At 46.4% G+C, this 16,791-nt stretch overlaps 1 protein-coding gene across 1 annotated transcript; it reads right to left on the bottom strand.

The window, feature by feature from the left end:
* Positions 1–1,457: 1,457 nt before the first annotated feature.
* On the bottom strand, positions 1,458–16,170 carry LOC119449528 (glutamine synthetase, mitochondrial-like). Its single transcript, XM_037712714.2, has 6 exons — positions 15,860–16,170; positions 14,634–14,801; positions 10,300–10,449; positions 5,290–5,417; positions 4,238–4,440; positions 1,458–2,019 (listed from the first exon to the last, which is right to left on the bottom strand). Exons 1-6 carry the CDS (start codon positions 16,011–16,013, stop codon positions 1,728–1,730), a joined length of 1,095 nt encoding a protein of 364 aa, XP_037568642.1. The 5' UTR covers positions 16,014–16,170; the 3' UTR covers positions 1,458–1,727.
* Between the last annotated feature and the right edge of the window lie 621 nt (positions 16,171–16,791).

The raw sequence follows: 16,791 nt of genomic DNA, 5'->3' as shown, positions 1-16,791 counted from the left end.
GGGCTTGGCGTACGACGAAAGGACGAGCACTCTACGCCCAAAGCATTCGTGGGCCTCCAAAGAAAGTATGTTCTGTGCAGGGATGCGATGCCGACGCCCGTAGAGCTCACCTTTTCTTGCATCGCTTTCCGCGCTGAAAGCTCGGAACGCCCATCAAGTCGAATGGCGGGGCATTTGAATATACAGGGCTAATGGCAGGCCTCTGAAAATAAAATGACGTCACTTCTGTTTTTAACGGATATGACTATTCTTTCTTCCACCGGAAGTCTTCCCTCCTCACGTAGATGGCGCTAAGCCCCATGAACCGCCTATGAACTGTCATGTTTTGAACGTATGAGCTTCTATGGAAGCTTCACTACCAGGTATATTTGTATTGTGTGGCTACTAGCCCTTCCCTTCTTCACACGCTTACGGACTCAGTGACGCGTACGCTCAGTTATACGCTTAGCGAGACGCATATCCCGGGCTCCGTGTGGTCGGGCCTTTGGAGGAGATAGAGCGATAGCTTGGTTGGCTGAGAATACAATAGCCTGCTGATCACACCCTAACTGTCTAGCAGGTGGCAGACACCTGAACATCGGCCAGACGTGCGTGGGAAAGGGGGACGAAAAGATGACAGAGATAGAAAGGTAGTACTGACGCCTACCTTCAAAGTAGGCACAACACCACCACGCACTCCTCACACGTAAAAGGCTGACACTTAGGAATTATGAAGCTTGGGAAACATGAGACATGTTAATCAATACTCATGTTGGTCATAGGATGCCGGACCTGGCGCAATCGGAATTATCCTGTCATCATTAGACAAAGCAAAATTTTCTCACGTCATGTGGCAAGAAGTTATGGTATGACATGACAACTTTGCTCATGAGATAAATGCACGAGAGCGCTGCGCGGTAGCGCTCGCGTGTGGCAAAAAAAGCGATCACTATGACGGGGGAAGCCAGCGTACCATGATGTTATTATGCATCCATTTACTGGGTGCCGAAACGGCAAGTAGTTCATAGAAATAAGTGCTATAAGCAATTAGATAGCCTGGACAGTCATTTAACTTTAAAAAAAGGAAACCGAAGGACTAGATTTTCATTAACCATATCATAAGAAGCCACCAAACAATGACGCCAAAGACTGCGTGGGGGAAATTATCGGCAGTTCTTATTTGGGTTAAATAATTGATAAATAAATGGAAATGAAAGTGGATGAAAAAACAACTGGCTGCAGGTGGGACACGAACCCACGTCTTCGCATTACGCGTGCGATGCTTTTACCAATTGAGCTACCGCGGTGCCATTTTCCCATCCACTTTCTGGGGTATGTTTTTCTATATTATAACTAAGCCTGGAAGTGCTGGCCAGCACCACCAATCACGGCCTTGGCAGTGGATATGGAACATCCTTTCCTCTGCAGGCGTCACTTCTACGTGAACCTTCTCCAGTTTTCCAGCGTGAAAGCAACCTGGTGTCCCGTCCCATTATTTTATGGCGTTTACCTGTTCAAAACGTTACTATCTGTTACTACTAATCGAGACAATCACTCTTACGTGAACACACATGATCGGAAAATCAACGCGCCGTCAGCGCCGTCAGCGCTGACGAGCGCGCCAGTTTGCCTTGCGTATACCACTCTTTCTACGGGGACGTCACTTTCGATGAGAAAAGCAGATTGTTTTAGCACAATGTTCCAAACATGGTAATCACTTGTATACGCGAACGAATGATGCCGCCGCGTTATTCGTCTAAACAGAGTGTTTCCACGAGAGCTTGCATGGCCCGGTAAGGTTCCACGTTGGCACCCGGCCTGCGGTCTTCGAAATATCCTCGACCAGCCGCCTGAGTCTGTCGGGGCACGCGCACGCACACGTCCTTCTTAGTGGCGACGCCTGCAGAAAACTGTCGACGGGGCGTAGCCATCAGGCTGCACTGCAGTCGCTCTTCGTTTGACTTCTCCTTCTTGGGGTCATATGCTGCTAGGTGGAGCTCGTGTTTGAGCTCTAGCTTGGCCATAGCCTGGTTGATCCAACTGCAAGGAAAAAGAAGTATTGCTATATTGCCAAGGAATAGATGTCTAGCTCCACCCAATATTTCTTGCCTCTCTTCCTCCTTCACAATTAAATAAATAAATAATAAATAAATAAATAAATAAATAAATAAATAAATAAATAAATAAATAAATAAATAAATAAATAAATAAATAAATAAATAAACCATGGGACATATTGAAGCACGGTAGCGTCTTCTGAAGCTTCAGGAATTTTCTTTAACTGCTGTAATTGAATATTATAACAGATATTATCTAGCAAATGTGAAATATCCAAACTAAGCTGTACCAAACAAACATGTTAGCAGACATGAGACCTGGGCCGGTATTTTGTAGCGATGCCTTTCCGGTGCTTATGCCTTTTCGCGCTTATCGCGCTTTGTCAGTGGTCAGAGCGACGGTCCGCTCGCATTATCAATGGGATCAGCCAGCTGTGAGCGGTGGAGGTGATAAGGACTATTATAGAATAAGTCGTAAGGCATCGTTACAAGATACCGGCCCTGTGGTAAGGTACGGTCGAACATAAACAAATTATAAAGAAAGCAAGAGAATGTCATGACCACGACAGCACCACCAAGCTATAATGGGTCTTAATTGTGTAAGTTCGGAAAATTGGTTAAAGTTGCTTAGCTTCGCGCCACTGTCTAGAAGATGCCAAATTTGCTTCAAGACCAATTTTACTTTTCATGAACTTTTTTCATTGTTATTGACATGAATAAATAAGATGTTGGCTTGATGATGATGATGATTAAATGACATCCCCTTTGAAACGGGGCGGCGACAAATAGTCACCTAGCCTGCTAACACCAACACGAACGTTCCTCCCCCCTGCGGATTTCCGCAGAACTGACTTGCCATAAGCAATTTATAGAAGTGAGTATAGGAAGCGACAGGAGTTATTTCGTGCATAATGACCCTGTCATTTATTTATACGGAAATTAGTGCTTTAGTTTATCAACAAACAGACGCACTTTGCGTGTCGCTGCAAGCCGGCTGGGCGACAGAGCACTCACAGGACAAAAAACATTCAAACCATGAACTAGAACGTCATCCGCGCAGGCTGCCTTTTTTTTAGTTTTTTTTTTTTTTTAGCTGCACCTCTTTTAATTGAGCGGTGAACGCTGCTGTGCTTGCACTCGTATCACTTCTCCTTTTTCCTTTTTTTCCTTTGCTACCCACTTTCCCCTCCCATTTTGCAGGGTAGCAAACGATTAAGAGCAACCTGGTTGGATTTCCTTCCTTTCCACATAATTCTTTGCCTCATTAAGCTGCCTGGACAGCATAACACAAACAAAATCATTGAGAATTAACAGAAAAGGCTTAGTGGTTTTCAGTAATTTCTGTCTCTTTGTCTTCACGACAGAGACTGAATTCACTCATTCTCTATACGCTAAGAGCCCTTTATATCAGAGCATTTTATGAGCACGAAGGCATTTGTCAGGGAGCCACAGTGAACGTAGAACAGAGTATCGTGCGTAGAATACTGAACATAGTGGTCCAGGGTAACATATATCGAGAACGTACAAAGAGGAAAAACCAAATATAGTCCTTGGCTGTAATTAATTGGACCAGTAATTAAAGAGTAGTAATATGCAAAGAATTATGCAGGTCCACTGACAATTTGGTTCCTGCAATGCAATGTACGTAATCCTCGCGACGTCACGAGAAGCTAATGCGAGAACTTCAAACTAAATTCAGGGGCTTTAATTGCCAAATCCACGACCTGATTATGAGGACTCCGGAATAATTTCGAACACGTGAGTTTATTTACCACGCACCGATACACGAGAGTTATTGCACTCCGCCCACATCGGAATGCGGCCGCCGCGATCGAACCCCCGACCTCGAGCTCCGCAGCGCAACGCCATAACCCATTGGCCTACCGCGGCGAACGACAGCTTCAAGCCAATTTTATGTTGTTTTTTGACGAGTAACGTCTTTAAAATCGTCACAGGGAGTCGCTTGCTAAAACCGCATGTAACGAAAACGCGTTAGACCATTACCACTTATATCATGGCAACCGTACTACTATGATAAATCCTCATCCTTCAATGAACATATATACTTCCCATATATTACAGCAGCGATCCACGTGAAGGAGGAAAAATTTTCCCGAGCTCCGCTCTTATTTTATTAGTTCTCATCCTGCACACAGCTGGCAGTAAGAGATGCATTCGAACGCCTTATACAGATGGCTTACTCGAGGCCTCCTTCGCTTCGTGAAGACTTGGTGCTGAAGTTGATGTGACCCGCGTTACCAGGCTGTTTGGCGATCCTGAATGGTCGTGGCTCGAAGCTGACCACGACGTCGAAATCCTCGGCCACGCGCTGTAGAATGTAGCGGGATATCCACAGGTGGTCGCCCGCCTCGACTCCGGGCAAGGGTCCGATCTGGTACTCCCACTGAGCAAGCAAGGTCACAGGATGACCGCCAGATTATGTATTATTAATTATGAAATAAGACATTTACGTGACTATTTAGGAAAGTTCACACACTGAGTTCTGTTAAAATTATGTGTCCGACAACAAAACAAACCCGATAAATGCTATAGTAGCTTGCTTGTTTTCTTTAAATCAAGTTTATAACTATGGCGACAGTCTTCAAGTTACAATCTCCATAAGCCAAAGGCACGAGAGTACGAAATTGGGCCATAGTAGGTTTGTGAATGGCATGGCGAACAACGCAGACGACAGGACAAGAAAGACGGAACACGTTCACCTGTCATCCTGCGGTGTTCTTCATTCAACCCGGCAGTGTTGCATTGCATTACTATAACGACTGCCATAGATAGCGTTCCGCTGCTCATGTATTTTTGATGCGACTCACAGCTCACGCCACAACGTTACGTGCATCATTTGTGGCGGCATCTACGCGGTGGCAGCAGTTGCTCAAAGCTGTGAAGCATTCTCAACGTCATCTGCTTGTTTTGCTGGTGCGCTGCAGAGCCGAAGAAAACGCATCAAACGAGACGTTGTAGCCGCCTGTCGTCTCGGTTACTGCATTCGCTGACGAACAGCAGCGCATAGTGTTGTGCCAGCAGCCACCAGATTCGGGAGCCGACCTACCGGCGGCAGTATTTCTTCATATGTAAGCTGCCAGCGTACATTACTTGCTATGCATGGAGTGACCGGACGACATTTAAGACTCCACAAGACGGGCCATACATGGCTACCTCTTTGTCAGATAACGGATAACGTGTGCTAGAGGAAGCCCTAGAGATAAAAATTTGTTGGAACTCGTGGCCTATTTACCTGTGAGATGACAGCTTCAACGTTGGAGCCATAAAGCTTGACGCCGGCGTAAGAACACGCTTTGACGTGTGCGTCGGCGACTTGCCGGCCGGCAGTGTTTTCAGAACCCACGGCGTAGTAGTAACTTTCTGCAAGCAAAATGCGTTTTAAGAAATGCTGTCAGAATGTCTACGTTCCAATCGACCGTGGTAAAGCTTAACGTGAATTGGAAAACGTGACATATGCGCTCTCGCAACCCGTGCAGTGAAATACTTAAACAGAGTGCAGTGGCCGGGGAAGCGGGACAGTGCGCAAATTGGTGCACTGCGTCCTTCCGTGCACAAATATTGTTTAGCGAACGTAAAATGCTCGCACCGTCTCTGGTCCTTACCGCTTATCCACGAGCAGGAGAAGCCCGAAACAAACGAGTCCCAGGAACGCACCTCCCACACTCTTTGTCAATGAGACTGAAAATATTGTGCCGAGCTCTCGTAACAGAGGGCAGAAAGAGCGCGAATGACCATGGAGACAGAGTAGAGAAGGAAGACCACGTTCGGCTGGCTGCCTCTTACCGGTCCCGAAAAACGCCAACCATCCCGATTGATCTGCCTTGCATTTTTAAGTAAACGCTTCTCGCGTAACAATGTTATCACGTTGTATCGATGGTGAGCAACCACAGTGGCACAACGTAAGTCGCGAAACTAACTGTTTATCATTAACCCGTGCGAACCGTGCCCAGCAAAACAAAAATGACTCGCCCTCCCGGACTTGCGAAAGCGGAGGTCCAGCGAAGCTGTTGCAGATCCGTCACTATAACTGCTGAGGGGGGTATGCAATGCTTGATGGTATGTTTGATTGATGGTTCGGACGCTGATTTTGAGCTTGTTCTTTATTGAAAAGTATGCTGTTCTGTGTGTTGCATGGGCGATTTCAATGAATGTATGCACTGTTCGCTTCACTTTGCTGAGTGCTTGTAGTTGCTGTATTACGAGGGGGATGAGCCAGTGCATTTTTTGCTTGCTTACGGGGGTGTGAGCCACGGCATTATTGCTTGCTTACGGGGATATTAGCCTTTGCTGATGATGATAGATGCTAGTTTTGAGCTTGTTCTTTATTGAAACATACGCTGTTCTGTACGTTGTATACGTGATTTCAATGAATGTATGCACTAGTTGTTAGCTTCACTTTCCTGAGTGCTTGTAGTCTCGGTATTACGCGGGGGATGAGCCATTTCATTTTTGCGTGGTTAGGGGGTATGAGCCATTGCTGTTGATAATTTTTGCTCACGGACAGGACTTGAAGGATGCCGACCACCGAGAGGCTAACAGCGGCCGCTGGACTCCTGGACTGAGGGGACCACCCACTGCAGAGCGGAGGAGCTACCTACGCTCGCGTGCTCTTTTTATTAAAGTTTATTATCTCTCTCTCTCTCTCTCTCTCTCTCTTCGCGGTAATAACATTCAGCACAAGGATGGCGGCGAGCATACTCGTGGATCGTGCCAGGTGTGCTTGTTCAAATTTGTGCACTCGTTGGGCTTCTCAGCGCCTTTAACGTCCCGGCTTTTGTCGCTGTTCTAGCCACGTCACACGGATAGTTTGGCACACAGGCCAGTCGTACCAACGGCGAGGAGGAGCAAATGGCGCGCAGCCTATTGCGACCCGGTTAAGTTCCGTCCTCGCCGCTAAGGTGTCCTACATTATGACAGACAGCGGACTTCAACACACTTGATAAGTGCCGCTCGGACGGAACACTTGCCGATAGCGTTTGCAAATCTAGGTCTTCCCGCAGCAATAAACAATCATCTCGCTTCTTCTATTTCCCGATCCTATTCGCCCTCTTTCACTTCTTCCAATTGCTCTTTCTCCTGTTATTCTTTCAAGTTATGTTTTCCTTTTTAATGTTACATCGAACAGTAACTCATGAACCAACCTCCGTGTTCCAGGGCCTATTTATAGCAATTTTCAAGGGGTGCCCGAAATCTACGTGCGGCGACGTGAAATAGCGCATGCAGCCAGACGTGTACGTCATTATTGTCAATACGTCAGTATTGCCTCTTACTGTGAAATCACCTGATTGTTTTCGTCTGCTTATTTCGCTTAGCTATCTGAAATTTGCAAAGAATGCGAAAATTATCAAGTGAATGTTCCGTCTAGTCTCGTTCCTTGCTAGGGCCCTCTTCGTCTGCTGGCGCTATAACTGCTCAGTATAGGGAGTATTCACATGACGTGACGCACGCCGTTTCGTAGCCGTTTTCCCAGATTCCACTGTGCTGCTCAGGTAACGCTCAGCTTTCCACCGTGACAGCTGTACTACAATATGACAACCTCAATGAGTCAGTGTTAACCCCCTATACTTGCAAGTTCGCACCAACTAGCCTACAGAAAGGTGCTAACTGTCATTAAAGTTCTTGTACTTGCTTCCAGGGACTACGTCACCTGTCTGCTCTTACGGAGTATTGTGGCATCGCATACTATCTCCATTGAAATTCTCTTGTGGCTCGAATCGTTTATTTGGTGAATTGTGTCCTATGTAGAAAAGAAAGTCATGCAGAGTGACGAACACGAGCACAGCCCCAGCTGTCTCGGTATCGTAGCTCTAAACAGATGACCCGCAAATGCGGGTGGTAAACAAAGGTAAATATGGTAATAAATAAAAGTAAGGGGCCACTGATAATGCCATTGCGATGCTTAACTAAAATGTTGCTTGCAGCTTGTGCAAAGCTAGGCCCGCCTGCAGTAAGCAGCACTTTTTTCTCTTCTTCTCCTTCCTCCTCTTGCTCTTCCCTTTCTTCTACTTTTCTTTCTCTCCGTTCTCTTTAACGCGTAGAGAGAGAGAGAGAGAGAGAGAGTAGACAAGCAAGGAGAAGTAAGCAGAGGCCAGGCACGAAAAACTTGTCGATGGCACGGCTCCCTGTACCATTAGACACCGCCACTTCCAGCGCGATGGCGTTACTAACAGTAGTTAAGCATTGAACAAAGCATGAAAGCTTCGATGCGAACAGAAATGGAAGAAAAAAAAAAGAATCCCCCCCCCCCCCCCCCAAGAAAAAAAAACAAGACCGCTGAACGATGTCTCTAGAATATGTACAATTTCATGTCCGTGCTACTTACCTGTCTTCGCAATGGTAAATTTATCAGTAACCCAAGAGCACTGCCTTTTACTGAAGGGTAATTGTTATATTCAAATGTGAGTTACAATGATGGAAAATTGATCTAATTCAATTTCTCTGCAGCTCTTCTGGCTTAGTTCGGATTTCTGCAAGAAAAGGTTGCTTTAGACAGGGTTGGGTATGCTTCACTTCCCTTGGTCTGCTTGCAAAGTCATATTATCATGACCAGGACCTACATTTAGAAAAAAAATGAAACGTTGGAAATGTCATGTAAGTAGTGCTTTAACGGTGGTCGCACTAGCAACATCGGCATTCCAGTCGCTCTTTACTGTCAGTGCACACCGTGCATCGTTTACTTCAGGGTACGCACCTGCGGCCAAGCCAGTGCTTCCTCCGTGGTGTTTGAGCCGTCCACAAGTACATATAACGATTCCAGGACTACAGAAGTCAGATGTACCGGCCCCTGCTCTAAAACAACTGAGCTTACTCCTCTTGCATGAAAAGTACAGCAACCACGTGCACATCTATACCGATGGATCGACTACGTCGTCCAGTTCTGGTGGTGCGGTGGTTATACCAACGCGAGGAATAACACTGTGGTTCAAGACATCGCATGTCAAGACCTCAACAGCGGCAGAACTAACGGCTCTGCGTCGTGCACTAGAATTCATTGATTCTGAAAGACCTACAAAATGGGCTGTGTTTTCAGACTCAAAACCGGCATTACAGTGCATGCAGTCAGTTATCCGACGCGGCTGTCCTGAACAGTTGACATACAAAACCGTGAAACTTCACCATCACGTCCAACAAAAAGGCCACGATGTTTTATTTCAATGGGTACCTGGTCATTGTGGAATCAGTGGCAATGATTCCGCAGACAACGCTGCTCGCACATCACACCAAGAAGAGCTCAGCGTTCCAATTCCACTTTCGAGGACAGACGCCGCAAGGCAGCTTCGACACCTGGCACGCAGTCTCTCACTGACCGAGTGGAACTCGCCAAACTTACGACTTACACGACTGCATCAATTAAACCCCTCACTGCAACTCCGACCTCCATTCGGACTTCCTCGACGTGAAGCTTCGCTTCTCTGTCGCCTTTGGTTAGGAGTTGCCTTCACAAAGGCATACTCTACATTAATTGGAATGACCGACAGTGCAGCATGCGAGGTCTGCGGCACCGACGAAACTATTGACCACCTGCTGTGCCACTGTCCAAGATGTGCCCCAGAAAGACAACAACTTGTTAACGCGCTAAAAAAACTGGACAATCGGACGCTTTCGGTGCAGATGCTGCTGGAACACCGCCCCAATCGCTCGTCGGCCCATAAAGCGGTGAAGGCACTTTTGTGCTTCTTGAGGACGACGGGCTTGTGTCAACGTCTGTGACTATTAGTGCACTAACACACGCGTCAGCGAACTAACCATTCATTTCCCTTCTTTCCTTCCCTCCTCTCTCTCCCTGTCATCTTTGTGTTCCCTCTTCCCATTCCTCGGTGTAGGGTAGCCAACCGGACGTTATTCTGGTTAACCTCCTTGCCTTCTGCCTTTCTCTTGCTTGCTTCCTTCCTTCCTTCCTTCCTTCCTTCCTTCCTTCCTTCCTTCCTTCCTTCCTTCCTTCCTTCCTTCCTTCCTTCCTTCCTTCCTTCCTTCCTTCCTTCAGTCGCTGTTCGGGTTCGAATAGAACCGTCTGTACATTTACGCGTGTTGAACCAATAATAGAGGCCGTAAAAGCCATGTGATCCAATCAGAACTGCCTCAAGATGGCGAATTTGACAATATAGCGTAATTCGACAACATCCAGAATAGCATCTTGGCTCTCGCTACGGCGAGGTTACTCGTGACAAAACACCAGCGGAACGCAAAACAAACTGAAAGAGGCAAAAGAAGCTTCCCTTAAAAAAGAACCACATTTACTCACGGACTCGTTTAAAAGTGTGTTTCTGCTTGGGCCAGCCCATCGGCACGCCATTTTGTTCCAGAAGCACGTACTCCTGCTCGATGCCGAACCATGGCTCTTCGTTCTTCGCAGCTTCCATCACCTTCTTGCAAGGATGGCGTGTGTTCGTCTCTGAAACAACACAAACCTTTTTATAATTCTTTCATGCGAAAACCTGCAAACCAGGTGCCGCATACTATTGTACGCATTTCTGAAGAGCTTGATTTGAACATAACTAATCTCATTGCACATGAGTGCCATTACAAGACGACTTTGTGTGTAAGCGCAGTAATTTTTTTTTTGCCTAGCAGTACTAACAACGTCTTGTTTCGTTACACCTGTATTATAGCGTATTATTTTGTCATGTCTCACGCCGTGATCTTTAACTGAAAATGTTTTGTACCGTAATTGTGCGCGCATGCGTTGTGTAGTTAACGTGGCCGTCCCACACTCTCTAATGCCGAAACGCTATGACAGCAAAATAAGCGCAATAAAGTTGAATGAAAGGAGCTTGTCACTGTCTGACATTCTGTATAACTTGCACTGCATTTTTATTAAATGTCTGTGTAGGAGAGTTGGATATCACGCGTGACGCCGACTGCACCTTATAGTTTAGTCAAACGCTACATATCAAAGTTGGGACTGCTAATTTGCCGCCAATCATTCTCTTCCACAGTGATAGTTACCGTTTCTTAGGGTAAGTGAAATATTTCTGCCAGCAAACATCAGCTAGGCATTATTCACGTAATAACGATAACAACATAGAATCATTTTTTGTCGATGCTTCAAAAACAAACTATGCTTCAAAAACAAACTCTAGTTACGGCCCATGGGGTATCTGTTGACCGTCCTAACTGTGCGCTGCTTGTAGGAACTGTCGATAGCAAGCTTGTGAACATTTTGATGAGCTCCTTGTTGAAAAGCGACATATCTCGTGTATGCTATGGAACACTTTCTTTCGGTGTCCTGTCGTCTACTTCACGGAAAGTGCTATATTTCTCTTTTTGTGTATGAATCTTTATATTATGTAAATGGTTGCTCCACTAGTGGTGGTGGACTTTATAATTACTGTTTAAAGATTCATTTCAGCTTGCGTCATCCTTTCATTTATCCAACAATTTAATGTTGTTGGGTGACCATCGACATACTTGCTTCCAATATTTCCAATAGTATAATAAAATTTTACGCACATTTCACGCCACGTGGGTATAATGTTATGCGAATCACTGTCTAATGACGACACGGCGTGTTGTTCTTGTGTAATCGTACAAATCTTGTGTATTGTGGAAATCCACGTCTTCGCCCGAACTCAGGCTAGTGCTGTTCCGGCGCTCGTGGACGCCGAATGATAACTGCGAACCGTCGTCGTTTTGTGCGGCTGTAGCACGGTTGCACCTCGCAGTGCAGCGCAGGCATGGCAACGAGACGCGCGACTGTGGCCACACTTCGTTGCAACAGTGTCTTGCTTTTTGCAGCGAAGCTGATAGCCTCTAGCCGGTCGGGATTTTTCGTGTCCGTGAGCGCGGCTCTCGCTCACGCAAAAATGTGGGCCGATCCCGGAGACAGTGCAAAGAAACGGGAAGCGCGCAGTGTGCTGCTTCTCCAAGAGACACATGACGTCATCAGGTCACATCACTTGACGAAGACGTCATCGCGTGATGGCACGTTTGATGTGATGACGTCATCAGATTGCGTCATCAAGCGATATCGTCACGTGACGTTGCCGTTATTCTCGCATACTCGAGTTACAATCAGAAGCTATCATGTCTGCAGCTTGTGTGTAAGTTGGACTTTACGAATTTTCTGACGCAATATACTTTGAGAAATTCAATTAGTTCAATACCGCACTTGCGCTTGGAGGATGGCCTAGGAGAATGAGGATGTGTGCTGCACTTTCGCACACGTACGGTGCGCGCGTGGCGTACGTCGCTTGTAGTGGTGGTGCTTGCCTAGCGTCGGCAATAGCTTCGCAGTGCATCCAATTTCACAGGGTGGAATGGAGGCGGATTTTTTTTTTTTTTTTTTTTTTTTGTCGGGTATAGAAGTGTAACGCAACGTGTGACGCCAGGGGCGTCCTTTCTGCCGCCGACCAAGCGCGATTTCGATGGCGATGCAATATCACATAGCGTATCAAACCGCCAGCTGCCATTAGTGATGACGAAATTTTGCGATGCGACGCGACGACGTGCCAAGGGCCACATAGCCCAATATAGTAATATATAGGAAATATTAGGAAGGGGCTGGTAACGTTGGTCTAATAAGTAGTGCTGTGTTTGGAGACGCTGATTCAAATCCCGCCATCGGACATATAACTTCTTATTTTATTGTTGTTGTGCTGTTGAGGATACCAGCGGATGGCGGATGTACGAAGAAATCCTGAGGAGTTATAGATGTTTCGCATTTATATCTCATTGAAGCAATTGTTGTCACTACAATGACAAATCGCATTTGCTCGAACCTGAAAATGTGAGCGAAACGCGCAATAGCGTGCAGTCGGTTACTCGTCAGTATACTCAATGCGCATGCCACGTCTATTCTCTGTCGACTACTCTGGTCGTAAAACTCGCTAATGTTGATCACCGCGGGGTTTTATAACTTTCATCCTAAACTCGGTAAATTGAGGTTTTTACACTCCGAGCGACTCCGTTGAAATGCCGGAAATTGTTGAGAACAAACAAAGTAAATCAGAAATTATGGGGCAAGCTTTTATGGCATTCGGAGGGCGCGTCGCGTTTTTAGTTTAGCTAACAATAGCTGTCGAATGGTGAATTTCCATGCCGATCCCGTGCTTTCCGTGCGATCTCGGCGTATGTGCGTGCACTACACCTCGAGCGGGCACAGCCGCACAGACATAAGTACTACGCAGTAGGATATATAGTGAAGAAAGGGCAGGTATGTTAACCATGATGGTGCCCTGTTTGGTGCGTGGAGAACGGGAAAGGTGGAAATGAAGATAAGGAGAGAACGTGAGACAGCCTGCTCAAAGCCCAAGTGACTGTTCATTCACGTGTATAGTCACAAGCGCTCGTATGACCAACTTACTTTCAAGAAGCGCAATAACAGAGAGAGGACGAGAGAGTTTATGGGCAAGAAAGGGCTAAGAACTGACTTCGGCCTGATGCTCATTCGTTTAGGAAACAGGATGTGGAGGTGAGGGACTATGAGCGAAAAGTAGCTACTGAAGTTTGTATTAATCCTGCATGGCGTATGCGTATGAATCGCAAGCGATTATTCACTTGGCAGCCGAGAAGAGCCCAACACGAGAACCGCAAGGCTGAAATTTTGATTTCCGAAATAACAACGTCACTAAGAATGGTTGGACGTGCTTTTTTCCAGTTTGGCCACGTGGAAATCTTGATGGCAATTAGGCGGCTTTTAAGAACAGTTAAAAGAGGCATAGTTTTTAAAGCAAACCTTTATATCACTAGACGAAATCGCCTGTACACAGAAAGCTATCATCATCAGCATTGGCACGAGCATCATCGTCTTCTTCAGCAGCTGGCTCGTTGGCTCGTGCCACTGCTCCCGCGTTCGTCGTCGTCGCCTACTTCCACAGTTGGCTAAATTGCCACTCATCATTCCAACGTAGAATTTCACTTCTCTTCTGTCGTCGTAATGGGGAGGCCGTGCTTACGGGGTTATGAGCCATTAATTGTCTTATGTAACGGATGGATTTAATTTTGAAGCAATTTAATTTCGAAGAATCGCAAGCGGCAATGGGGCGGGCGATTGCTGCTAACCACGCCGCCGAGCAAACTCGAGACATCGAACGCAAGCGACAACGGCGAACTGCGGGCATACCGTCAGTGACGTCATTCTCTCCGTCGCAGCCGAACGTGTATGTAAGTTCATAATTGAGAAATACTTTAATGAACCCTCGGGATTAACCCAGTAATAGACACCGGGGCTGCACGTTTCAGCTTTGCTGGTTAACCATCTTCACGGAGTGGAAGGGCCGACGAATTTTTCTTTTCTTTAATTCGTAATGGCATGTAGGGACTGACTTTCAGTGCTTTTCACATCATAGGAATAAGAAGTGCCAGTTTTTAATGTATAGCAGACAGCCTCTGTGAGTGCTTCGCACATCACGGTATTGTGCCACACCACGTGCCTTCATCGACGTGACGGGCGCTCCCCCCACTGCGTTGCGCAATGGGAAGTTAGCTGAAAGTTTCTCTTCAATTCGACCACCACGTGCAGCCTCAATCTAGCGGCGAGCCTGGCGCCGGCTGTTGAGTCGACCACAAGAATATGGTTACTCGTTATCCTGTCGTGTCGAACTACGTATTTTTTTACGAGAAAGGTGTCATAGTTACCGTTTGGTTGTTCATCCGAGTTGATTACTTCGCAGAGAATCAACTTGTTCCGGCCCTTCAGGAAAGGATCCTTAAAAAGAGCTACTGGGACGAGGTATAGTTCAGATTTTTCGTCAGCGTCTGGCCACTGGTCAGTACCCATGCCACAGAACGTAGACATTGGACACTCTAGAGAAAAAAAAAATGCGGACGACAAAAAAATTACCAAGCAAAAGTGAACAACGATACTGTAAGAACTGATAATTTGTGGACCAAGTGGCGCAGTGCTCTATAAAACTGAGCATAAATGCTCACGATCGAAAATTAAAATGCTTACGCGACAGTTAGGCGTCAGCTATGACGTGACTATATGCTAGAGGTGAGAAGGATCAAGACATCGAAAGTTGAAAAGCACAGTGAACGATTACGCCAATTCTGTGGGAATGTATGCGAAGGTGGCAGGAAAGTACCACATTGCCACTTTTTGCGAACGAAATGGCGTATGGTGAAAATGTAAAAATTATGTGAAAATAACTTGCAGAAGTAGTCGCATTCGCCATCGATTCTACCAGCCATTTTAGCTTGCGAGCTAGGCCGCGAGTCTTGACGCTCCAAGCTTCTTTGTACTGTATGCTAACACCTCATGACCAAATATGTATTGCAATTTTACGTTGAACGAACTGCGATGATCTGGCCTCAAACTTTTAATTGTGAAGCTTAAAAGAAAAAAAAGCACATGGCTTGTTTGGTTCATAAGAACCTCATCAAGTTAAGTAAATAAACTTCTCCTAACGGCTGTGTGTGATTATTACATCAGATCACCGCTAATAACGTATGATTTATGTTTAATTAATTTGCCCTCGTCGAAAATGTATGCTGCGGTACAGGCATCAAGGTTGTCAGTCCGGCAGTAAAACGCTTGTTCTACCCTATCGTGTCTGCTTTCTGCAACGAAGACGACACATCGACGCAAGAGACAAAGATAATGCAAGGGCTCGGTCGCTTATTTTTTTGCCAGCGCCTCATCCGCACTGTAGAAATCATACTTTTACAACAATTACTGTTGACACCGTTTTGCCCTCAGCTTTCCTAGTTTAAATTTCTTACAAATGTCCATTGAAAGTTAGCTTAAGGTTTTGTAAGCGAGGAAGTCGTGACACCTCTCTGACAGGCTGCTAACGCTTTGCAGCGGTTCAAATGTATGGCGAAATTGACGTCGCAGATCAAAGTAAATAGCTGCACCGTACCTTCAGGCGATTTCGGTTCGTAGCTGAGCACCCGCATCTTCGATCTCACATTCTCCAACGTGGCATCGACGAAGACGTACGTGCAGAATACCTGGTCGTCGGGTTGCTCGAGGTCCAGATATTTCTTAAAGATGTCCGGTCTTGGAGTTGCCATCGCTAATATGTTATGGAGGTGCGTGTGCAAGAGCGCAGCTTTATTCGTCTCTCGATTGGCCTGGAATGGTGAGGCAATGGGAACACGTCAGGCCGACTGTGAGGCCTTCTGCTAAGTGCACAAAGCTGCAAATTAGTGTAGCGTTTTATAGTTGTAAAAAATGCGGTTCGTTGCTCAGAAAGCGACCATGTTTTGCTTTTTTGTCAGCAGTTGCGGCGCAGATGCGAGGATCGTCCCGCATATCCGTCGAGCATGCACCTGCGGCTGTGCAGAACCAAGGCCCTTCAGACAAGTTGTCGAGGTGCCCATGTCCCGAGTGACTACGTCGCCACGATGAGATGGGACGTGGCGGAGCCAGGGACAGGTCTCGTCCAGCATGTCCTAGACAAGTTTGCAAAACACGCGCAGCCATTGCGCAAACTGGTGTCAGAATTTTGCAGTTCCAGGGCTCGCGAGGGAACGTTTGATGGACGTTTGCATTGCGTGTGACCCGCTGCGCCGCAACTCATTTACCGTTGTTCAAACCGCATTTACTCCAATCTCGTAGTACCATCAGAATAAACTGAAACGCAAACCAGAAATATAAGGAAGCTAGAACTTTTTTTTTTTTTTTTTAGGTGGAATTACACGAATACGTGGCGCTGTATCTCTTCTATTTTAGCGCTAAACGGTCTGCGGCCTCTGCGGCCACTAGAGAACATATCCCTTGTATACGCACTAGTGAATACAGAAACATAATGGATGTTTAGGCTTTGCGCGCCTAAAGTTTGGGCACGCA

This window comes from Dermacentor silvarum, chromosome 4 (genome assembly GCF_013339745.2).
Source record: "Dermacentor silvarum isolate Dsil-2018 chromosome 4, BIME_Dsil_1.4, whole genome shotgun sequence".
NCBI classification, from domain to species: Eukaryota; Metazoa; Arthropoda; class Arachnida; order Ixodida; family Ixodidae; genus Dermacentor; species Dermacentor silvarum.
The sequence above is the reverse complement of the archived record's forward strand: the minus strand, read 5'-3'. Positions and strand labels throughout refer to the sequence as shown.